Below are 23,805 nucleotides of genomic sequence, written 5' to 3'. Positions count from 1 at the left end.
AAACTACAGTCTCTGAGACATACGTGCATGTGGCTAGTGCTCGCTCAACAGTGTCAGCCGATTCACGCGTTAGCTGCATTCGAAGAACCCTTTTGTGGCTGGCTGAACGATTAGGTCAGACTTGCTAGTCCACGGCTGTCTCACCCAGTGGTTGTCTGCGGCCTAATTTGTATTGTGTCACATACAACGCATCGAATGCATCCGTTGAATCTCGAGGCCAGTTCTTGTGCTTGGAAAACCAAGCGAGCTGATTCCGAACGATGTCGTTCTGTGGTGAACCGATGGCTGCATGTTCAGTAGTTTGCCAAATCTCATATATCACACCATGCATCAACGGAGAAAGCCTTCTGGAGCCAGGCATAGGGCTTCTCCCGAATGAATTGTAGTGCTGGTTTCATGAAAGTGGTGTTCCAATACTTTATGGCATTTCAGCTTGGGTAAAATCTCTCAATTCACAAGAATTTAGGCATAGATTCCGATGTACCGAAAAGGGATTTAGGCACCAAGCTGCTGAAGTCCGTACCCACCCATGAATGCATGACTTGACCGTTCGTATGGTGATGATGCTCAGCTAATTCTCGGTTGTTGGACGCAAACTCGAATTGCAACTTCCGACTTCTTGGAAAATTTGGTCTGGAAGTTGCGTTACTTGGCGCTCTGGTCTGCATCACAGTTGCGATCCTCTATCTCTTTGTGGTCTCCCGTAGGCTCGTCCAGAGCAATGCCCGTCCCAAAGACCAGACAAGAACTTAAGTTCACTATCAAATAACTTACCAAAAACCTACCCTAAGCCTCCCTCCGTATTATTATCATTAATAATTAGAAGCACCTCACTCTCATACATTGTGTATGGCAACCAAAATGCGCCGAGAGATCAACCAAGGAGGGCAATGAATGTCCCAATGGACATACCAGTCGGAGAAAGGAGGTATGTTGATGGAATGCATTGAGCAGCCGGATATCCGGTGTATGCCTCACCTGATTGCCTAGTAGAATAAGCTGTGCTGGAGTGACTGAGATCATTCCTGGAAATCACCAAAAGATGGTTGACGGGCACATTGAAATTCCCGTGGCATCCCAACTTTGCAGATCAATTACCAAATGCTATCACTGGACAGCCGTTGATGGGACGTTGCACCACGAGTATCCTTGTCGTCAGCGACTTTAGTCTGAACTTAGCACACCAAATTAGCGGTCAATCGACCTCTCAGAGTCGGGAAACCGGACGATCCGCTTTATGCGCTCCATCAAGATTACGACCGAAGTCGCGAGTCTTCACCTTACAGGTCCGTGATGCCCCCGTCGGGTGCCACACCATCTTCCATGACGCCCCGCAGCGGGTTCTAGACTGAGACTGACCGTTGAAGAACAGCGTTGCTTTCTTCCTTTTCTTTTGATCTTCCTTCATTTCTCCACGAGGCGTTACCGAGTACCCGGATCACCTTACACTCCCTGATCGTTGAAGCCTCTTGCTCAATCGATCCAGTCCTTTAGGCTCTCCCATCACCTCCGACGAAGGAAAATGGCAGAACCAACCCCAACTCCTGCCGCTTCAACTCCGGCTAGCCCCCAGATTGGAGCCGTGGCTGAACCCGAGCCCGAGCCCGAGCGGCCCGCTCCCGAAGTGGAGGTAGAAGTCGATCGGGAAGAAAATGACTCGTCTTGGGGCGATGATGAAGCTTCTCGCGCCAGCACCTCGCTCAAGTCAGTCACGTCAACATACGAATGGAAGCACGGTCGCCGGTACCATGGCTATCAATCCGGTTCTTACAATTTTCCCAACGACGAGGAGGAACAGGACCGGCTTGATATGATCCATCATGTCTTCTTCAGGTTGATGCATGATCGCCTGTATCTTGCGCCCATCAAGACAGAGGGGCTGAAGGTTCTCGATATCGGCACCGGCACCGGCATCTGGCCTATTCAGTTTGGAGACGAGCACCCAGAGGCCGAAGTGATTGTCGGGAACGACCTCAGTCCCATCCAGCCACAGTGGGTGCCGCCGAACGTCAAGTTCATCATCGACGACGTTGAGCTAGACTGGGCGGAGCCCGAGCAATATGACTACATCCACTGTCGTTACATGGCAGGTTCCATCAAGGACTGGCCTCGGCTGGTGAACCAGATCTACGAGAACTTGAAACCTGGCGGCTGGGTCGAATTCCAAGAATCTGCAAACACTCTGTACTCCGAAGATGGCTCACTCAAGCCTGACAACGCCATGGTCCAAATGATGGACGGACTCATGGAGGCGTGTGAGAAGATTGGGAGAACGATGGACCCGGCGCCGTCCTTTAAGCGCTGGACCGAAGAGGCTGGTTTCCAGAAGGTGGACGAGCAAAGGTTCAAGCTGCCCATTGGCAGTTGGCCTAGAGACGCGAGATTGAAGGAGGTCGGCACGCTTATGGGAGTTAATTTCCTGGAAGGGGTAGAGGCATTCACTGCCGCGCTGTTCAAGGACGTTTTGGGATGGTCCCCGGAGGAGGTCACTGTCCTCAATGCTGGGGTTCGAGCGGCGGTACGAAAGAGAGACGTTCACCCCATCTTCGATTTCATTGTCGTCACTGGCCAGAAGCCTTTGTAAGTTGCAGTGCAATTATGAACAGTCTCGAGTCAATTGGGCGGCCTCTTTTGCGGCATTAGCAGCGTTGGGTGGACTATCTCGAGTTATCATAGCAAAGCGCGTTATTCAAAAGTCCTGTTTCTGTGGTGTTGCCTCCATAATATCTTCAACATGATCCGACGCCTCCTCGTAAGCATCCACGTGAGCCTTTGAAAAGTCTCTAGCTGGAATCCTTCTTGCAAAGAGCATGTCCAACTCCTCATACGTACGACCTTTACACTCAGGTAGGCGGAAATATGACCAAATGAAGATGATCCCAGCGGTGCCCGCCCAGAAGAAGCCGGCTTTGCCTCTCAAATTCCACTCCGTAGGGTTCCTTTACGCCGTTAGTAAGTGTTTGCTTCCGCGATCAATCTCAGTTTTAGTGATGCGGAACTCACATCATGTAAGTCTGCAGGACTTGCGACACAATATTGACAAGCTGGTAAGCATTTCGCGATAGCACAACTGTCAATGGGCGAAGCCGAACCGAAGACGTCTCGCTGATGACGCTATACTGTTGCCTTTATTAAATTTGCTCTTCCTGTGCGCCAAGACAACAGAGAAAATGAAGGGACTTGGGTCTCTGGGTCTCAGTGACTTACAGTAATAGGTCCAATGGTAAGAGACTGTAGTTGTCAGCTTTGCCCCCCTGACTCTGGATTTCTTTTATGTATCAGAAGGTTTCACTCACATAAATAAAAAGCCAGAAGACACAAAGACCGCCCGATGGCCAAAGTCCCTTCTCGCCAGCGGACACGTCAAGAATGCCTATGATGAACAGGATGACAGTGAGAGCTCCGATCCCGGTAACATATATTGCACGTCGCCCCCAATGAGTGATGAGCCACCATGACATAAACATCCCAAGTCAGCTTGATCTTGATTGTCAGATGTCCAACTCCAAGACTCTTACATAACGGTTCCAAGGAAGGCCATTCCCTTTGCACCCAGGCTCAGTTCGAACGCATTCGCCGTTTTCATTCCCGCGGTAGTGAAGAAGTATGTCGGGGTGTAAGCGAAGCTGCTGCCAGACATGACTTGACCTGCAAACGCAACACAGCATATTTCAGTGCGTCGACGATCAATGCCCTTGAAGCAATCAAGGTACGTTACGCCGCTTGTCACTCCCGATTCGACCTTAGTTGTATGAACCATCATTGCTAGCTGAGCATTAATCTGGTCTTGAGTCTTGTCACCGCTGAGTCGCTCGATGGACCGTCTAGCGTCTTCGAGGCGGTCTTTTCGGACTAGATACCACGGACTCTCGGGTGCCAGATATGAAACAATCATCAGAGGGACAGGCCAGAGCTTTTAGCAAGGTTTGTGTTAGGTGATGCGACTTGATAAGTAGTTGATAGACTCTTGGGGCAAACTCACCCATTGGATTGCGAAAGGAATCCGGTAGGCCATCTCGCCCTCGATGTTCAGACATCCGCGGAGGACACCAGCAGCAATTAGCTGACCAGTTGCCCAGCAAAGATTTACCTAAACCGGATTAGTCGCGGCACTCCATGGTAGCCCATCAAGACACCGCACGTATGTAGTCATGTAACCGCGAAGGTTCGTAGGGCAGACTTCGGAAGCTATTGCATGCCTAATCAGCAGCTAATCAGACATCGAATATTAGTGACGAGGTTTACCATAAGCTGGACTTAGTGTTGCAAAAACGCCCCAGGAAAGGCCGCAAAGAATTTGCCCAACCAGAAGCATGGCGGCTGAGTGCGCGAAGAAAACAACAAAGATGAAGCAGTTCAAGAAGAACATGGCGCCGATCATGACCCACCGATAGCCATACTTGGACGCGAAGTATCCGTTCATCAACCCGCCTGGTCGGTGTCAGTTACCAGTTGGTTCTAGTTTAAAGATTGGAAGTACTGACCAAAGATAGCACCGACCGTAGAAGCCATCGTCAAACCTGTTTGCCACGGTCCAGAGACCTGATAGCCAATTTCTCCGCCATACCAACTGCCATACTTCTTTTGGAACTCCGGATAGGCAAAGAAGTTGTTGATTAGGATGACATCGTATCTGGAAGAAATCAATGCTAAGCATGCGTCTCAGGATTGTCAAAGACTCGAAACAGAAATTGCTCACCCTTCCATCACAATAGACATGGAGATCATTACAGACCAGAACACTGCCTTGCGGTTCTCTCTGAGTGCCTGCCGAAGGGTCTGCGCATGTTCATCGTCTGAAGCTTGCTTGGCTTCGTGAATAGCCGACTGCCCAAGTTTCTCTTCGACCTCATTCTCAGCTGCCTTGCGCAAATGGCGCACCTCAAATTCGCTCTTCAAGGCCATTATGACCGAGAAATTTTGCTATATATCAATTATTCGAAAAGGAAGCAATAAGGGATGATGCTAAAAGTTGCACAATGGTCGCTTAAGGCGGCCGGCCGGCATATGAACCGTGATGGGATGCTGGCTGGTCTATATAGAGACACGGCAGATACGAAGTGTAGCATTTCGTCAAACAACCGGCATGCCATTGCATCCGAACCATCACATTGGAATGTCTCGGCATTCGGGGAGGTACATGTTTTCTGGCCGACGTGCATGGTAAGTAGCTTTTCAAGTTGCGTCAATATCAAGAAAGATTGGCTCTTCATCCCCACATGATCGAGCCTCCCCACAACCCCAGACTGGAGTCGCAAAAGTCTGGGGCCGACGGCATGGCTTGTAGTTGGTTGGCATTATAAACCCCCGTACGTGAAATTCAAAGAGTATGGCTGATGAGCGAGAGAGACTGCAATTCTCAGGGATCTTCCTAGACCTACCCTGGAGAATGTGAAAGACAGCCGTCAAAGATGTCTCAGAAGCTGACCTTAGGATCAAGACTCTATGCAGTAGGATCGTTCAGAAAGAGGGGAAGTGCGCCAAGAGCATTTGGGAGCTGTGGGGCAAGCGGCATTGGCGAGTTACGGTTGGTTGGGTGATTTTGGACGTGGAAGTGGCGGAGGATCTCCGCAAGTTGGGAAAAGCTTCAAGGAAGGGTTTGGGTGCGTCAAATTGGGGTATTGGGATGAGAAACGAGCGTTACACGAACAATAGACACAACACGGAAAAGAGCCTGGATGCTTCATGGACCGGATAAGTTCAGAACACTAAAATCCTTGTGTACCAAGAGCCTCCGTTGACCCGGACTCATGCAAGCACAGGAGCCCAGTCTATCCTTTCATGTGACGCTCCCCCAACATGCCTTGATGTCAGATAAGAGGCCCCATGTATAAAGTAGAAGACTTTCTTTTGCAGGGTACTCTACTATCTTTGCCTCGTTGCCGCTGCTTCATGCCTCCGATGAAGATAATCCTGGGGAAGACTGCTTTCGAATCTTTCTAATAAGTCATCATGCCCTTGCAGCAGTGCCTTCACTGTCTCATGGGTCTCAAAGAGCACCGCCTCAGAGTTTCTAGCTGGGTTCTGTGTGGCAGTGTAGAAGCTACTCAGGGCCTGGATGAAGGCCGCATAAACCTCCGGCTGAGTTGTCTCGAAGCGCCGCTGTAATGTTGGTCAGGAAAGTCATAACGATTCAAAATACTGGTTCAGGTTACCAGTACGAAGCGATGACTAACCTTCACGTCGTCAAGAAAGCTCCAGCTTTCTTGGTACACAGTGGACCCCGCCTGGTCCTGCGGGGTGACGATCTCCGGGGGTTCTGACATGGAGTGCATTGTGGAAAGTTTTGTTTGCTCTTGTCAATCGAGCAATGTTTAAAGGTTGACCTTTCTTCCCGAGGGAAGATTATTTAAAGACTTTTTTGAGGGGTCCGTTGGGACTCCCCCGACTTTATGTGAGTAACTCCGCTTTCCAAAGATCCTTCTGCCCCGGCCCGGAAATAAAAGTCATGGCATCGGCCAATATGCGTGGTTCAAGATCGTGGCGACCAACAAGTTTCTTCACATAGAGCATTTCATGCCAAAAAAAAATGATGTAATCACTTGTGTGTAACTCGTTGGGGCAAGCTACGCAGGCTGGGGGCACAGCAAAGCGAGATCCACCTCGGCAGTTCTCGATTGAGGGGAACTTACTGAATAGACGGGGTTCAGGATATTGGGAACCGAAATGAATATATGAGGTCTCTGAAATAAGATGTACTGAGATAATGCTGCACACATTTCGAGTCATATCTAGATAAGCAAAAAGACTTCCTCCTCGCCGAACCGAGCTCTGATCGTATCGTCAGCAGCCTCGGGCATGAGCGGATCGATGAAACAGTCGCCTAGTAGCCACCACCCGTTGTCAACTTCTCTAAGAACGAACGGAATCGGGCCACCGTACAACATCACGACTACATCTCCTTTTCTTGCGCAGGCCGGTGCTAGTCCATAGAACCCCTTTGCTGTCTCAAAGACACGTCGCTGATCACAAGCGCGGGACGCTGCGACTCTGAACCGCGAGGCGTTCCCGTCACTCAACGCGATATTGAGAGGCTCAAAAGTTGGAGACTCTAGGCCGGAAACCTCAAGTAAGTTGTGTACGTATGTCAGATAGTCTGCATGAAACTGCTCACGGTCGGCAGATGATTCGAGCTCTTCCACACGCTCATACCCAACAGTAACCCCAGCAGTTAGAGTGAGAGCCATCATCAACACGGCCATCAGCGAGTCTTCAAACTGAGATTCTGGATACGACAGGTTTGAAGACGCACGATTCCATAGACCTAGCATTGGATGAGGTGACACCGCAGACCCTGTGGATCTTTCCTTGAAGTCTTGAACGTCCAGAGCGCGGGTTATCCAAGCAATGGTGTCGAATCTGACACCAGCGACGGCTAACTTGCCATCTGATGATGGGTTAAAATCTGTCAGTTCCGGAAGGCCATGCTTGTCGCCCTCTTTCCAGGCTGTCAGGGATCGACTATCGAGAATGGTCGAAACGTCGCCACTCAGATCCCATCTTGGTACCCATGAAGGAAAATCGGTTGGTTTGTACTCGAATCCGTGTTGGACATAGCACAAAGAAGCCAATGATTCACTGTCTGTGACAGCAGTAATGACAACGTCTGCGTAAACCTCTGCCACACTCTTTCGGTAGTCAACACTCGGGAAAAGCTCGAGGTTCTCTGGGCGCATGAGCCCCAATAGCCCGTAGACCTTGTCCCTCAAGTTTGTGGCATGGTGATCTCGGAAAGCAATGAGAATTTCCAAGAAAGTTGATTCTGGTATGCCGCTTGTGTCGAACATGGCATGTGCATTGTCAAATGGCATACCTTCGATCTCAGCCGGCACATCGTAGTCATTCGCAAGATGCTGCTCGCTTAACCAGGCAGCCGTGACTCCCAGTTTAACCCAGTCTAAGGATCCAGAGCCGACGTAAACTCTAGAAGATCGGGCGAGAACAATTTCTTGCACGCACCAAACTCGCGTGAACCAAGGTCGAGACAGCAGCCACCCCAGCGCTTCCCAGTCTTCTGCCTTCGGCTCCGGCTTGCTCAAACGCATCCCAGCCGCGGCAATATTCTCGATAGAGACCCCTGCGAGTCCTTCCAGCGCTTGTGTCGCCGGCGTAAAGTGAGCCATGCTCAAAAGATCGATGTTCTTAGCTAATGCGTGGTCTTCGCAAGCTTGATGAATCGTCTCGATCAAAGACATCGCACGGGGGACCCGGCCTTCGTTGTCGAGGCCTAGCCATACCACTACCCTCTCAGCACGCGAGTAAATGTCTCTCATGAGTTGTACTTGATCTGCTCTCTCGTCCATATCCTCTTGATTGATGCACAGAGCATCTGCCCATATCAACAACTCTCGGTCTGGATGGCGTAAGTGTTGCAGAGCATCGTGAAGGTTCTGGGTAATCGAGACAGGTTGTCCAGAGCAGTCAATCTGTCGGCGCTCTGATGGGTCTCCCCAGACATATGATAGCGCCTCGAACATTGGGAGATCATCGATACTTGCTTCCTGAAGTCCGATTTGGATAGGGCTAGTGTCGGGATCAGGCTGCAGAACCAAGATCCGGATGCACCGGCTGGCCAGCCGACTCGGATACATCCGAGCTATTATTGCAGTAGAGCTGGGGGATCAAGGGAGGTGACGTGTGTTGAAACATAGATGAAGGGAAGTATCTCGCTGACGCAACGGGACAAGAGCAATCCAGTCGGTAGTATCATAGATTTATGAAGGGCGAGTTAGTCAGTCTGTCAGCGCGTGCAGCTTTGTGCCCATTGGTTGCAGCTGAGCGGCAGGAAGATGCGTTATTTTCCGCGGAGCTCCTCGCCGCACCAACTCTGCTTGTCTAAGAAACGACTTGTCAATCCACCACATCAGCGAAAAGATCGGCCAAGCAGGCCATTCTATGCATCACCGATTATAATGGATATTCTGCTAAGTATGCTGAGACTATTTTATGCCAAGTTTGTTTCAATGGCCTTGAGGGCTTCCGAGACCCTTCAAAGGTCAAAAGAGTCGGCTACAGCGACAAGAAGGGGGCCCCTGTGCTCACGCCAGACCAAGACGAGATAGCAAAACCAGTTCCCTTTTCTCGGGCCTAGAAGTCCTTTCATCACGGAAAGGCGCAACATGTACTCTGAGATTGAGATGTACGTGTTCGCGCATCATCCAGTTCCACTTAGATGCCATGGTTGCAATCCAAGTCTAAAGATTTTGGTAACTCCACAAAGCTTGACGGCTCCGAACAGATTGAAGATGTTAGTGATGACGAAGCTTCAACTTTCTCAAAAGTCGACTGCTCTACTACTTTCCTCGTCAAAGTGGAAAAGTCAGAGCACGGCGACACCCTCATCATGATAGTATGGCAAGGTACACGATTGAGTGAATGGCACCGCTGGAAATCTTGCGTAGATCGTAACATACACCGCCAGCATAATCAGCTCTGAATCCTATAGTTTCGAGTATTCTCTCAGCGGTGGGCTAGTTAGATTGAACTTATCCGCCCATCACGAAATTTTGGCTGCCATGCGATTAGGTAGTGACGTTATGGTGTGTTCCCGAAGAGTACTCGCGGCCGCCAGGCCTGCTAAGCCGGAACCAACCATGATGATGCTCAACTTTGATTCTGTCATATTAAATGAGAAGTTACGATCAAGAGACGCCGCTTAGTGATTAGCTGTGTATCCAAGGATTCGGCTTCGGTCTATAAGAGAACGCCGAGCAATAACCACACTACTGCTCCGTGACGTTGGTGTCATCCGCCGGTTCCCTAACTATTTGCTAACGTACCGGTGGGATAAAGCGACGAGACTAGTGCAATCTGATTGTTCCTAGTAGTCCCCTGATTACTCGGCTTCCTCAAGCTAATATGACTGACGGGATTAGTTTCCCGAAGGCTCAGGGGTCGAATTTGTGAGTGATGCGGGTGGCAATTTTAACGACCACTGATCTGTCTCGGGGGCCGCAAACCTATCTTGTGTACACAACCTGCCGGTGGGATGGTGTCGCTCAACACGACATGCAAATTGCAAAGCAGCGGACCGTACGCCGACTAGTCCCCGCTGGCCGAATCTAGCCCCGCTGGCCTCTAGAGATGTTACAGAGATTGTTGTGTACTTCGCAGGCCGACCCCACTGAAGACCTAAGTGCGAACATTGCTCTCCGACATTCCGACTTCCCTTTGGTTGTTCGTAATGGTTCAAGGAACCTGGAAGCGAGACCTCGTCCGCTGAATCAGCGGCGTGTAACAGACACCCGCAATATATAGATAGATAGGCTGTAACGTTCGCTCACAATACCCAATTTCCACCTCTAGTTACTGCAGCCTTTACAGCCATTCTTAGTCTATTGGATAGCGGACTTTCAAATAACTGACCATGAGTTCATGGGATACAACACAGCCGTTAGCGGAAGCCGGCTGGTCGGCGGAAGCTATCATCGGAATGCTGCTGATGACTTCGCTGCTCACCATCACCTTTGCTTTCTTTTCTCCAGGTAGCCATTCTTCCGATATTCCGCTAGTGGGGAAGGAGGCAGGCGGTCATGAAAAGCGGCGCACGATGTACTTCGCAAAGGCATCCAAGCTTTATGAGGAAGGTTACCAGAAGGTTTCTCGCCGCCTACGAATCCCTTAAGACGCCTGGGCTGACATCAATGCCTAAAGTTCAAATCGTCAGTGTGGCGTATCACCGGTGCCGATGGTAAGGAGATACCCGTGTTGTCACTTTTCGTCCCATCTCACACCATGACAGGCGACATCATCATGATTCCGCTTCAACATTGCGACGATCTTCGGACGATGCCGGATGACACTGTCAACAACGTTCCTCTCTTGGAAGCCGTTCGTGAATTTCCCTCGGCACTCAACAGAGTTGATGCTGATGCTGCCTTAGCTTTGCGAGACCAGATGGACGGATTACCATCCAATCAACCCCCTTTTACTCAACGTCATCAAATCAAACCTCACGCCGAGTCTCAGCAAGATCTCCGTCACGCTTTCAGGCCATATCGAACGCATCGTGCTGGACAACATCGGTCCCTGTCCTGAATGGAAGGAGGTAGTACTCTATGAGAAACTACTAAAAATGGTAGCTGTCATATCCGGCCGCGTCTTCATTGGCCCCGAGCTTTGCCACAAAGAAGAGTATCTAGAGGCCAGCACTATGTTTGTCATCGACCTCTTCCAGGCAGCGGCCAAGATAAAGAGGTGGCCAAAGTTTTTGCGATTCATCGGCAAAAACTATGTCCCTGAGATCAAGAAGTTGGCTGAACACAGACGCCGCGCCGCCCAAGTCCTAATCCCAGTCATTGAAGCACGCAAAAGATTGCACAAAGAAGATACCGAGGTACCAGAGGACATGCTGCAATGGTTCATTGTCAAATCTAGCAAGTTTGGCATGGGCAGGAATGAGCAGCTCGCCGAAACGCAGCTCAGCTTGAGCGTCGTTGCTATCCATACCACCACAATGGCAGCCACGCATACGTAGGTCACCCCAGGCCACAAAATGTTCGAGGAGGTGACGTGGCTCATCAGACTGACCGGACGAAAGATTGTATGATATTGCTGCACGATGTCCCGGTGTCGTTCCCGCTCTCCGGAAAGAGGTTCAATCTGTTCTAGCCGCCAATGGGAACGAATGGTCAACTAGCGCCCTCTTCCAGATGAAGCTGCTCGACTCAGTCTTACGCGAGTCCCAACGTTTCAATCCCGCCAGCTTAATCAGCTTCATGCGAACTATCACAAAGCCAGTGACGCTTAAAGATGGCACTCAGCTCCTACCTGGCACCAACATCGCGGTGCCCATGGTCGGCCCACTACAAGACAATCTCTACTACACTGAATCAACCCAATTCGATCCCTACCGCTTCGTGTCCATCCGCAGCGAGGCCTGCAGCGATCCATTACAGTATGCAAACAAGGAACAGTATCAATTCGTGTCATCGACCAAGGAGAACATGGCCTTTGGCTTTGGCCGCCACGCGTGTCCGGGCCGCTTTTTTGCTGCTACAGAGATTAAGATGCTCATTGCGAGACTTCTTTTGGAATACGATATTCGAATGCCAGATGGTGCCACGGAGCGGTATAAGAATATCGTGAGAGGCGACATGATTGAACCGGATCATACGAAGACGATTATGTTGAGAAAATGCACCTGAGTGGGTTCTACAGTTGGAGAACTTGAGGAGGGAGATATGTTGTAACTCCTCGTGATTGAGTCCAATGGCAGTAGCGCTGGTCGAGGCCTCAATTTATTTGTCGGCGAAGATACCTAGGCATCTAGAGCAATGTCGCTTGTTTTATCCGCCTCGGTCGCGTGGCGCATCGACAACACCATAGTTTGCCATTGTCAACATCTCGGGCACAGCTCAGCATAGCAACATGATATCAACCCATAGAAGCTAATTTTCTTTGCCGCAAATGCTAGCGCTTAATGTTTAATGAAGCCTTCCAGATTCCACAATAGTTGACACAGTGCCCGTCATAACCACTGAGGTGTGACGTTTCGGCCCGGAAACGGTGGTGATTGCAATGAAAGCTCGCAAGGGGTCTTTCCTATCCAAGATATCTCAGCAATCACGTAGTTCGAAGTATCACAGTCGGCTGTAGGTCATCGAGCTTCAGAGGTAACCGTTATTGATGAAAAACAAATTTGCAGATTTCACATTTGATGATGATTGTCTATCATTTCCCTGCGCCTCCATAGGCTCAAAACATTACGTCACAGACTGGGCTCTCAAAATAAACCTCTTTCTCTATGATAGCTTATAGACAATCTTTCCCACTGGCTCGATGCATTGGAGGCTTGGCCAGCATCAATCTTTCCCAATGAAGGCCCGGATCCATATTCACAGAACTTCATACACCAGAGTCCTCATATATACAGAGTATGCTAGGCCGATTGTTAGTTAGGCGTCACCAAAATACACGCGCAAAGATTTTCTTTAGGAAAATTACCTTTCACTCTCTCCCAACTTCAGTCCAATAAAGTCGTTTACCGGGGGCAGCACTTCCAGTATCCGGTGCAAGGCGCACCCCAATCCTTACCCTTGCACTGCGGCGAGTTGTCGACGAACTTGACCCTCTGGCCAACCGGGCATGACGCCGGCCAGTCGCAGGCCATACGGTTGCTCGACATGACGCAGGTGGTCTTGATGCCCTCCGTCATGCGGCACCCATCGCTTGCGGGGACAGCTGTGGCGACTGTGGCTAGCGCCAGCATCGCAAAGATTGAGGAGAATTGCATTTTGTTTCGGGGCTGATGAAGCTCTGGATTTAAAGGCGTCGATGGTAGGTCCGTTTTGGAAGGAGTGAATTGAGCGGCAAGAGATCAGTATGGCAAGTTTGACAAAAGCCAAGGAACTGGTTTCCTCATTAAGTACCTAAGAGTCTCTTAAAATCAATTCTCTTCAATCCATGCCTTCAATTTGTTCGTGAATATAACGACCGGGATTGGGGATGTAGCTCAGACTAATTGTGAACTATAAATCTCTCTCGACAAGACTTCATCTCACAGCATATTGTGGGACGCCGTTGTCCGTGGAATCCGCGTAAATGTAATGAAAGTGATTAATACGAAATTATGGCTGTATCAGGATGAAGCTTAATATCCACCACTTTTTCTTTCCACTTCGTTTCTTCTTAGGCAATTCAGTGCCGCGCCATTACGACTCATGGCAACTTTTAGATTATCGGCCTCGGGGAACTCCATCTCGGCGAATCTTGACCATTGAGAACACAGTCAATGCGCAGAGCCACGTGGGAAAATCTAAAAGTATGGGACGAATCAGAACCTTACTTTATTACTAGGCACAACCAACCTAATACGTAGTAGGCTTGAGCGACTCAGGCACACAACCAGCCCGAATGAAGTAATGACCTTCCAAGTTAGCTGTCTGTGATCTAGAGAATCATATATGCCCTTGTCCTATCAAATTTTAACTTGGTCTAAGAATCACATCCGAAACCGACCTTCACACTTGACATCGGTACCAAGCAGCCAAAGTAGTCAATCCACAACTCACCCCATCTCCTTATCACGTCCGAATCGAAGACGAAGAACGCGTCTCAAGACTGCGGTGGGATGAACAAGCCCACATCAAGTCTAGAAGGCTCTCTGTTGGATTAGAAGGCAGAAAAGGGTCTAGGTAGACGGTTAGGTAGGTGTGGTAGGTAGGCGGTTTGGGCTGGTGCAGACGGACCCTTCACCCGCTCACCAACTTCCCCTCCTAGACCCGCGCAATAGACAAACCGACCTATTGACCTCGTCGCGACCAAAAGGTCTGACCTGCCTACGTCTATACCAATACTCTCTGAGGGTTGTAAAGGCGTTTGCATACGCGCAAAACTGTCAGCTGTCAAATTCGCCCTGCAAGTTGTATGCCACATGACCCGTGCCGTAAAGATCAAACAGGCCGAGGCGGGTCTTTACTCTACCAAATTGAAAATAGGGCGATCTCTTGTGGGATTTCTTGCTTCAGGTGTTATTCAACTGCTGTCTAACCGTCCACAGACTACCTTCAAAACTGAGTTCCTTCGATGTTTAGAGCCTTCATAATCGCTGTGCGTATCACGCCTTTAATAGTCCTCAGTCTCGAATGAGAGCGCATTAAAGGAGGGAAGAAGGTGAATCGACCTCAGGACCTTAGAGACCCTACAATCAAACAGGTTGTCGCGTCTGTAGTGTGTGGTTCCGGATAAAAAGGCTTGAGTCGCTTGACGACAAACAGGATACTGCGTTAGAATGTCTCATGAATCACTGAATGAACCAGAAAAGAATTATTCTATGAGCCTCTTCGGTGACATCTGCTTCACGTGACCTTGTGATTTCTTGGATATTCAGGAGATGAATACACAGATGGCGAAAGCTGCCCGAGGTAGAACCTCCCCATTCAACCTCGCCAACCCTTATGAGGAGTGAATCATCTCTGAATCTCAACAAGGTCGGGCCGCATGGTCGAGGGGTTCTGGGCTGTAGAGGCCCCGACTAGACCGTGAAGTTTCCGGTCTATTTCGGGATCCAATGTTCAACCCTTGATCGGTCCGGTCTTGTTGCCTTTTTTCCAAGTTTTGAAGTCTGGAAAGTCATTAGACCATCAGGTCGGTCCTTCCTCACTTCTCAATTAGGGCTCCATAACAGGAAGTGATGACACCCCCCAGCCTGTTGACCTGCACGTATAGTCCTAGCAATGGTTCATCCCAAGCTAAGTAGGGTTCCGATCTTCAGGTAGTCCAAAATGAAACCCCGATACTCAAGCATCGTCCTTGATCTTGACTCCCAACCCACGATCAACAACAACAGTCGTCTTCTGCAAACTCCTCTTCACCGGCTTCTTATCACTGAAAATCTCCTCCAGCTCCTCCAACGTCCTCTCCTTAGTCTCGACGCAAGACATATACATCAACCCAAGATGCACAAAATGTAACACCAAGAAGATCGTATACGTCTTCCACCCGATATGCTTAATCGACACAGACGTACCGTACGTATTAATAAAGCTCGCAACGCCAGAGATGAACCCCTTGGCACCCATCCCCTTGGCTCGGATCTCGTTGTTCAGAATCTCCGCCGGGTACAGTGCCTGCAGGGGCGTCCAGCAGAAACCCCAAAAGATACCATACGAGAAGATCATGGCGATGAAGGCGTAGGCCTGCGGCTTGGGGACCGAGGTGCCCTCGTCTAGGTGGTGCTCTGCTTTCGCGGCGAGGACGTTGATGGGGATGTAGACGAGCCCCGTGAGCAGGGTGCCCCAGAGGAACAGCGGCCTGCGACCAACTTTGTCGACGAAGAAGGAGCCGAAGATGCCGCTGACGAAGGATATGACGGTGTTGATCCCGTTGAGAAGGAGTTGTCGGCTCGAGTCCGTGATGCCAACGCCGCGCACCATACTGTAAAAATCCAAAATCAGTACATGTACCATTTTGCTTCGTGCTGGAAATGTGTTACTCACGCAGGTAAATAGTACGAAATCACCGATCCCCCAATAAACTGAGAAAATACAGCAACAAGCATAATGAGCCACATGCGGTACCGGTTCGGCCTATTATTGACGAGAATCTTGTAGTTCCAATTATTATTCCTCAGCTCCTGCTCGGCCTCCAGCGACGTCCGGATCTCGTCGAGCTCGAGCTTGACGAGCGCCGAGCGCGGGTTCCCGTCGCCGTGGTACTTTGTCAGAATCGCCGCCGCGCGGTCCGTATGTCCCTGCGACCAGAGCCAGCGCGGGCTCTCCGGCAGAAACCAGACGACCGAGATGACAATGGTGGCCGGGACGAGCTGGACGATGTAGGGGATGCGCCACGCCCAGTCGCTGGGGATGAAGTTTGTGCCGTAGCATGTCCACGCGGCCACTTACTCACAATTAGCTCCCATTATGAACATTCTTCCAGGTCATTAAAGAAGAAAAACTCACTATTCGCCCCAATATACCACCCCAAAACATTATACAACCCCCCAGCCAACCCCCTCCACGTAGGATACGCAATCTCCACCAAGAACACCGGCGCCGACGTCCCGCACATGGGCGTCCCCGTGCCGACGATGAACCTGCCGATAAAGAACTGCGGCAGCTGGAAGCTGCTCGCCTGCAGCACGGAGCCCAGCACGATCATGGACGCGCCAGAAAACATGCAGGCGCGGCGGCCCCAGCGGTCCATGATGTACCCGCACAGCAGGCTGCCGATGATGCTGCCGACGGTGTAGATGGAGAAGACGGCGCCGTTGAGCTCGCCCGTGAGGCCGATGCGGAAGCGGGCTTGGAAAGGGTCCATTGCGTTGATGGCGGACATTACGGAGCCGTCGTAGCCGTTCATGATGCCGTCTTTTTTGAAAGTTGGAGATGGTCAGCTAGGGGGTGTCTTTGATCTTTTTGCAAAGTCATCGCGGCTTATGGAAAGGGAGGTTTTGATGGGGCTTGAGAGACGTACTCAGAACGCAGAGACACATCATTGCGTACAGCGTCATCTGCGACTTTGACTTGTAGTCGGGCTTGTCTTTGGCAATAGCGTCGGCGAGTGCGACGGACTGGACATTGACTTCTTTGGCGTGGCGGTGTGTGAGGGCGTTGTTCTTTTCGTCGTCCAAGGCGGAGGTCGTCGCCTCGACGCGGTGCTCTGTAGCTTCATTCTGCTTCTCCATGGCTGATGTTTCTATCCTGCATGAAAAGCTTCCTGTGATGAAGAGGCTCGACCTTGCGGCGGTGGCTGCTCAGGCTAGATACGGTGGTGAGCAAGACGCCCTCATCATCAACTTTATATCAGAGGCTCGACTCCTACCACGTTCAAGCTATCACCCATAGCCCAGACGGCATTTCCCCGGACCTTGCCCTCCCAGGATGGCCATCTGGGGATATCGGGCAGTCCAACCGATAGACTTGGAGCGATACGACACCCCCTGCTTCGTCCCTCACCCCAAGAACATCCCCATGTCGCCGCATGCACCCCTCACTCTCACTGCGGGGTGACGATCCAGGCGAACCAACAACAAGATACAAGACGTACGAGAAATCCCACGTTTATGCCAAGACGGCAGTTCATATCACCGCATCTCGCTATAATCCTACGACAAACCAAGATGGTACCATGGCTCCGATATGTCCATGTGCGCAGCTGACCAGTGTGAGATGCATTCATATCCTAGGGTTCCAAACAAGCAAGTTCAATAAACATAACCGCCAAACCTTCATTGGCGGGAATTGCGTCCGTTGGAGCATGTTTCGCAGCTGGCAGCTTTTCCGTGCTCCGGCAGATGTATTGGCATGGTTTTTGTTAACCCATCTTTTTATATGCACTCGAAGTCTGCCTTATCCGTATCCGCCAAGGGGAATCCGAAGGACAGGAAGATTGAACTAATGAGAACCCAGGGTGAATGGAGAAAGGCCAGGCCGGCCGGTCATCGTTGCTCGTTTGGAAAAGATGTAACATTGTGCAAGTCAAGATTGAAAATGAGAGCAATTCCCCCTATATTTGTAACCCAGGATGATCTTAGATGCAGACATTATCATCTTTTAAAACAAGAAAACGCCCGCGCCGCCGAGAATGCCATCCGCCTTGCCCCCAAGATAAGTTCCCCATCTAATCAGACGCGCGTTCATTCATGAGTTGTCTTTGTTGGTTCATTTCTGGATAGCCCAATATAATCTCTAGTGGTTTGAGTAAAGAAAAAGAAAACAATCCCATCTGCCTTCTCGGATGCCTTGCCTGCCCATGTCATGTCTACTTTGAGATAAACATTCTTTGTCGTGTATCCCGTCTTTTCAGAAATGCCGGAAGAAAAAATGCGAAATAGAAAACAGATTCTTAAACGACGTGCTTGACGCCGTTGGCCTGCTTGGAGGCGGCGAGCTCCTCCTTGACCACACGGTCAAGGCAGCCCGCGCTAGCGGCAACGAAGCCGAGGTAGGGTCTCTGTCCTGCTTGTCAGTATTATGCGAGGGAAGGGGATATGGGGCGGCAAACGTACGCTGGGGTTGAGGACCTTGGACTGGTACTCTGCGTGGAACTGGGTTCCGACGAAGTAGGGGTGGTTTTGGAGCTCGAAGATCTCCATGCGCTCACCAGTGTCGTCCTTGCCGATGAAGTTCAAGCCGGCCTCGGAGAGCTTCTCCACGTAAGCCGGGTTGGCCTCGTAACGGTGGCGGTGTCTCTCCTCCACAGAGTCGGCCTCGCCGTACAGAGCGCGCAGCTTGGACCACTCGCTGCCGGGCTGGAACTCAGTCGGGCGCAAGCCGAGGCGCATGGTACCACCGAGCTTGTCGCGGCTGATCTCGGGCATGTAGATGACGACCTTGTTCTCGGCCTGGGCATCAAATTCTTCCGAGGTGGCGTCAGCGATGTTGAGGAAGTCGCGGGCGTACTGGATGATGGCGGTTTGGAAACCAAGGCAGACACCGAGGAACGGGGTACCGTTCTCACGCGCCCACTTGGAAACCTTCATCATACCCTCGGTACCTCTGGTACCGAAGCCACCGGGAACAATGATACCGGAGGCCGTGCAGACATCGTGCCACGCCTTGTGGTACTGGGCCTGGTCCGCAGACTTGGCCTGGATCTCGAGGTGCTCGGCATCAACCCAGCAGATGTTGAGCTTCTTGCGCAGGTGCATCGCCGAGTGCTCCAGAGCCTTGACAACGGACAGGTAGGCGTCCTGAGACTTGACGTACTTGCCGACAAGGGCGATGTTGATCTCACCGTCGTACGGGCGGCTGACGACGGAGGCCCATGTCTTCCATAGTGCCGCTCCCTCGGCGATGCGAGACTGAGGGATGGACAGGGCGTCCAAGTTGACGGCCTTGCGCAGCCAGGGGATGAGGTTCTGCTCCTCCAAGAGGAGAGGAACTTGGTAGATGGTGGGCATGTCGCGAACGACAAGGACCTGAGGAACGTCGACCTGGCAAAGAAGGGCAATCTTCCTCACCGTAGCCTCCTCAAGGGGCTGCTCGCAGCGGCAGGCGATCTGGGCAGTCGTTAGCTGTAGAACGAACCATCGGAGACAACCAACCCTACCATATCAGGAACCAGGCCGTAACTGCGAACCGTCTTCACGGCATGCTGTGTGGGCTTCGTCTTCTGCTCGCCGTGGATGGTGGGTACGTAGGAGACGTGGATCTGAATGAAGTTGCCGCTTCCGGCTCTGTGGCGCACTGTGAGGAGTCAGCAGTCGAATCAGCCTGGGAGAGCTTGTAGCACAAACATTGAGTCAATGCCTCGACGTAGGGCATCTAGATATGGTGTTAGAATGCTTAAAATGCTTCAAAAGGGACGTCCCCTTTGTTTAGCACGTCTCCGGGAAAACGTACGCTCTCGATATCACCGACTGTGCCTCTGTAGTAGCATGTTAGCATCTAAACCGACTGATATCCGTGACGACGCGATCTCGGATCGAAGAAGCCGTCTGCATGTACATAGTTGTATATTGGACAGGGGGGCCAGCTGGAAACCTACCCAAGCTCGATAATGCAGACATCGGGCTCCTCGCCAGAGTCGTCTGTGGGGATCTTGGCAACACGCTCGATCCAGTCCTGAATCGCATCGGTGACGTGAGGCACGCTAGCATCTGTCAACAAATTGAAAGATTTAGGTAGACCTGTCGAGGCCAAACGTACACCTGAACCGTCTTTCCAAGGTAATCGCCGCGGCGCTCCTTGTCAATGACATGCCTGTAGACCTTGCCGGTGGTGATGTTGTGCTCGCCCGTCAGACGGATGTTGAGGTAGCGCTCGTAGTTGCCCAGGTCTGTATGCGAGCCTCGTTGTCAGAGATTTGCGATTGATAATAATGGCAAAAGCTTCTCCCCCGAGAAGAAAAGGGGGAGGGATCCATGGGCTAGATGTCGTCCAGAGGTTCACCTACCGAGATCTACCTCCATGCCATCGTGCAACTGATAATGGTCAGCGATTTCTGTCAAATCAGAACATTACAGACTGCCCCGAGGATCACCAACACCTCATGATCATAGGTGTGGCTTGGATAGAGACACTTGTCCCTATTCCCCGGACCAGGAATGGCACTCCAGGATTCAAGGGATACGAACCACAAAGCATTCGCCGTGCTCGGCGGGAGCCATAAGACCAGCATCGACCTGTATGTCATCGTCAGTCACTGGAACACATAGTCAAGGGAGGGGTTCAGGGGAGACTTCACTCACCGACAGGTACGGGTCGATCTTGATGCTAGTGACGCGCAGTCCCAAGGTCTTGAGGAGCTATTCATGGAAACCCCAACCGTTAGCAATGATGCATCATTCGAGGCCGACTGCATTGCATGTATGCATGCATGCATATATGATATGGCTGTGAGATTCCCAGAAGAAAACACCCCGCCATTCCCCAATGGCTTGCTTGGTGTGGCAGACAGAGCTCTCAAAGTGTATTCTCAGAGTGTGAAGTCACAGCCGCAGATAAGGAAATTTCAACAGGGGTTCGGATACACACCAGACCCGTGGAAGAGGCGATGATGCCCTTGCCCACTCCAGAGATGACACCGCCTGAGACGAGAACGTAACGCATGATGGCTGATTTTTTTGCGACAGGACAACAAAAATCGTTCGTAAGAAGGGTATCGTATACGTTCGAGAGAGGGGCGAGGCTTGTCTGGTGGCGATCAACTCTTGTTTGGCAGAATGGAGGGGAGGGAAGAAAGAGAGTCAAGAGTCAAGTGCGGGACGCGACGCGGTCGGAAGTAAAGAAATTTTTGGTTATCGATAACGCATGACGGCCGGTGCAGCCTCTGAGCCTGCCCGCCCGGTTCTTTTCTGCGTGCGGCGTGCCTGCCTACGCCCTTCGGGACTCGAGTTCTCAGGGGACCGGGGTCCTGCCGTCTGCGGCGTTGCCTCAATCACAGCGGAGGGCAACGAGCAGCGGCGGGGTGAGGTGGTCCGTGAGTCGTGTAAAGTGGATTTGAGCCACACCTTGATGAGAAATGAGGCTTGCTCACGTGCCATGCTCACCGAGGTGACATCCTCTCTCACCGAACTCCCGTCTCGAGGGCAGCATGTAAATTGGTCATGAAGGCATAAAGCTGCAGTAAGAAGCAGCCTTCTGTTCAAGAGCTTAAAGATGGTCCCTATATTACGGTTATCATACTCTAGGGTATCAATTTGTCTTTTATTTGAGCACACCCTCTCTGACGCATTTCCTCCTGTCTTTTGAATTGGTTCCAAAACCGAGAAGTCACATTGGCGATAGAGGTACGCGAGCATGTGGAACAAGACAGACGACCTGCGGACTTCACTTCGTGTATATAGACTATCGAGGGCTTAACCTCATGGAATATAAGTATACCATATTATCATCCAACAGTTGGAATTCATCATGAGGTCGATCCCACAATGACTTCATTTGCGTTTCCCGTTGCGTCTCAAGGCTTGAGTCCCACTGGGCTCCAATCAGCGTGAGAAGTATCGGTCTTGACAGCCTTAAGTACAGGAAAGAAAAGACGCATTGGCACGTTCCAGTCGATAGATGTGCCAGAAATCGAAAAGGCACGACACGAGACTCTCGTTGCAATGCATAAGGAAGCTTAATTCAACTCACTTCATCTGCAATGAGATATTTTCCTGCAGTGTATTATCAACAATATCGATTGGCAACTCGTGAAATTATGGGCGAGGGAATTCACTCCTATTTGACAATGTGAGACGCAAGGCCAATCAATTCAAATATCACTTTCAAGTTTCAAGGTATATTCAAATAATAGACCTAGACCAGACACTTGCTTGAGTACTTTCTTACACCGCAGTTGTAAGTAACACGATCTGTGGACGCAATGATTGAGATGAACATCAATACTTTCCTACTTGCCGTCTCTCATAGCATAATAGCAATTATCTACAGGATACGCAGGTATCGGGATGACCTGGAGCAGCAGAACCAACAACAAACATCGGGCATCCAGGTTGGCGGCGCCGTCGAAGGTCTGTGCCCCACAGAAGCAGTGGAGCCGACGTTTACGCTAGACAAGTTCCGTTCGAACCAACCTAGTGCAGATTGGTCACAGAGCGGATGTGCAGGACTGGGAAAGGGACGGTAGCACAGGGGGGTGAGATGGCGGGGAGGGATGCTGGAGTCTGGACTAAGGTACCCATCCGTGGATAACAGGAGGACAGGACTCGACGAACTCTGCTCATCGACCTGTGGTACATGCTCTGTATACAAGTGTTGCCAGAAACTCAGTTTCTCATGGCGTCTTGTACCGTCATCCAGACTGTCAAGTCAAGAGGACAATAATTTGAGATCTCGCACCAATACCGTGCCCCAATACCGAGCACAACCTGCTGAGAGAGAAGGGATGCTTTATTGCTTTCGCTCCATGAGAAAGGCAAGCCTCCCAGTCTGTTCTTTTGTTTATGTAGTCTCGCTACGGATGCTTGCTTCGTTGTATCGGAGAGCGGCAACCCTGTACGCTCACACTCATATGGAACTGAATCACTCCATACATATCATGAGATTCCATGAGATTTCGTCATGTCGGTAGTGAGGGGAGGTGGGTCGAGATCAAGGCTGGCGGGCGTTAAAGCTTTGGCGTTTGCTGGTCAGATTTGGGTCTCGGAAGGGAGGATGATGGATGGTTGGATGGTGCGCCTTTTCTTGGGCAGATCTGCACCCACCAGGAAACGCTCACGCCTGTGATGGCGGTGATTTGTTTCAGGATGTGCTCAAAAGCTTGGAGCTTTCCTTCATTGTAATGGGAGCGAAACGAGAAGCTATCCCAAAGCCCGCGACGTTCTACCTAAGCAGTCCCTGAACTTTGGCATTAACTGCCTCAGGGTCGGTGAGGGGGGTCTGACGAGGATGGAGGGATGCTTTTGTATTCGTAAATGTGAACGGCGGACCATCCATGCGGTCCGGCATCTTGGGTGCTTGGCCACAACAACAAGGGTACCCAAGAGTGGGGAGACATGGGAACCGTCGAGGTATGAGTCTGAATCGGTTCGAGCGGTGAAGCCAAGGGCAAAGTGATGCGAGCGGAATAAAGTAGCAATGGCACCGGCTGAGGTGGGAATCAATGCTTGAAAGTTCTTCTTCCTGATGGAGGTTGTACAGGATCGAGTAGAGGCACAGCCGACAGGGATTTGTCCAGATCGAGCAAAGCTGGAGGGGATGTGAAGCAAGCGCTGATGGTGGTTTTCTATCTCGTGTGGTTAGTGCAGTGCATGCAGTGCAGTGTGCGCATCCACGTCTCGTCTCTCGTCCCATCATCTCCCGGATGGGGCCGATGCTGGGCTTGGTGACATCCATGAATGGAGACTACCTTGGACCTCCATCCCCATCCAATACCTACCTTACCTACGGTTACCCTGAGGCATTGAGGCACGGCAAC

At 51.0% G+C, this 23,805-nt stretch overlaps 7 protein-coding genes across 7 annotated transcripts; 2 read left to right on the top strand and 5 right to left on the bottom strand.

The window, feature by feature from the left end:
* Window positions 1-1,522: 1,522 nt before the first annotated feature.
* HER10_EVM0007791 (uncharacterized protein) lies at window positions 1,523-2,584 on the top strand (the record flags this gene model as incomplete). The annotated part of the gene is made up of 1 exon (XM_035477336.1): window positions 1,523-2,584. One exon carries the CDS (start codon window positions 1,523-1,525, stop codon window positions 2,582-2,584), a length of 1,062 nt encoding a protein of 353 aa, XP_035326242.1.
* A 105-nt stretch (window positions 2,585-2,689) lies between these two features.
* HER10_EVM0004518 (general alpha-glucoside permease) lies at window positions 2,690-4,905 on the bottom strand (the record flags this gene model as incomplete). Its single annotated transcript, XM_035474160.1, has 9 exons — window positions 2,690-2,939; window positions 3,004-3,119; window positions 3,208-3,231; window positions 3,524-3,913; window positions 3,983-4,090; window positions 4,142-4,188; window positions 4,246-4,431; window positions 4,485-4,633; window positions 4,700-4,905. 9 exons carry the CDS (start codon window positions 4,903-4,905, stop codon window positions 2,690-2,692), a joined length of 1,476 nt encoding a protein of 491 aa, XP_035326150.1.
* A 960-nt stretch (window positions 4,906-5,865) lies between these two features.
* HER10_EVM0010588 (uncharacterized protein) lies at window positions 5,866-6,275 on the bottom strand (the record flags this gene model as incomplete). The annotated part of the gene is made up of 2 exons (XM_035480044.1): window positions 5,866-6,102; window positions 6,177-6,275. 2 exons carry the CDS (start codon window positions 6,273-6,275, stop codon window positions 5,866-5,868), a joined length of 336 nt encoding a protein of 111 aa, XP_035326327.1.
* A 456-nt stretch (window positions 6,276-6,731) lies between these two features.
* HER10_EVM0008487 (heterokaryon incompatibility protein) lies at window positions 6,732-8,638 on the bottom strand (the record flags this gene model as incomplete). The annotated part of the gene is made up of 1 exon (XM_035478005.1): window positions 6,732-8,638. Exon 1 carries the CDS (start codon window positions 8,589-8,591, stop codon window positions 6,732-6,734), a length of 1,860 nt encoding a protein of 619 aa, XP_035326269.1. The 5' UTR covers window positions 8,592-8,638.
* A 1,728-nt stretch (window positions 8,639-10,366) lies between these two features.
* HER10_EVM0002434 (uncharacterized protein) lies at window positions 10,367-12,146 on the top strand (the record flags this gene model as incomplete). Its single annotated transcript, XM_035472145.1, has 5 exons — window positions 10,367-10,597; window positions 10,654-10,690; window positions 10,742-10,830; window positions 10,883-11,472; window positions 11,540-12,146. 5 exons carry the CDS (start codon window positions 10,367-10,369, stop codon window positions 12,144-12,146), a joined length of 1,554 nt encoding a protein of 517 aa, XP_035326090.1.
* Window positions 12,147-15,239: 3,093 nt separating this feature from the next.
* On the bottom strand, window positions 15,240-17,125 carry HER10_EVM0005877 (uncharacterized protein; the record flags this gene model as incomplete). The annotated part of the gene is made up of 4 exons (XM_035475480.1): window positions 15,240-15,876; window positions 15,954-16,338; window positions 16,401-16,808; window positions 16,915-17,125. The coding sequence occupies 4 exons, from the start codon at window positions 17,123-17,125 to the stop codon at window positions 15,240-15,242; spliced, it is 1,641 nt and encodes a 546-aa protein (XP_035326194.1).
* An 834-nt stretch (window positions 17,126-17,959) lies between these two features.
* Window positions 17,960-21,107, bottom strand: HER10_EVM0004633 (CTP synthase). Its single transcript, XM_035474269.1, has 11 exons — window positions 20,919-21,107; window positions 20,633-20,689; window positions 20,519-20,566; window positions 20,338-20,365; window positions 20,091-20,220; window positions 19,930-20,034; window positions 19,785-19,809; window positions 19,679-19,706; window positions 19,492-19,628; window positions 18,449-19,441; window positions 17,960-18,393 (listed from the first exon to the last, which is right to left on the bottom strand). The coding sequence occupies exons 1-11, from the start codon at window positions 20,991-20,993 to the stop codon at window positions 18,286-18,288; spliced, it is 1,734 nt and encodes a 577-aa protein (XP_035326156.1). The 5' UTR covers window positions 20,994-21,107; the 3' UTR covers window positions 17,960-18,285.
* Between the last annotated feature and the right edge of the window lie 2,698 nt (window positions 21,108-23,805).

Source organism: Colletotrichum scovillei, assembly GCF_011075155.1.
Source record: "Colletotrichum scovillei strain TJNH1 chromosome Unknown Contig00012, whole genome shotgun sequence".
NCBI lineage: Eukaryota > Fungi > Ascomycota > Sordariomycetes > Glomerellales > Glomerellaceae > Colletotrichum > Colletotrichum scovillei.
This window is presented reverse-complemented; position numbering and strand designations above follow the sequence as displayed.

Excerpts from the sequence above, each read along its gene's own strand:
- HER10_EVM0004633 (XM_035474269.1), bottom strand. The coding sequence starts at position 20,993 with ATGCGTTACGTTCTCGTCTCAGGCGGTGTCATCTCTGGAGTGGGCAAG. Across the intron at positions 20,366-20,518 it reads AGCACGGCGAATGCTTTGTG|TTGCACGATGGCATGGAGGT; the intron begins GTTCGTATCCCT and ends GACCATTATCAG. Across the intron at positions 20,221-20,337 it reads TGGCATGGAGGTAGATCTCG|ACCTGGGCAACTACGAGCGC; the intron begins GTAGGTGAACCT and ends GCTCGCATACAG.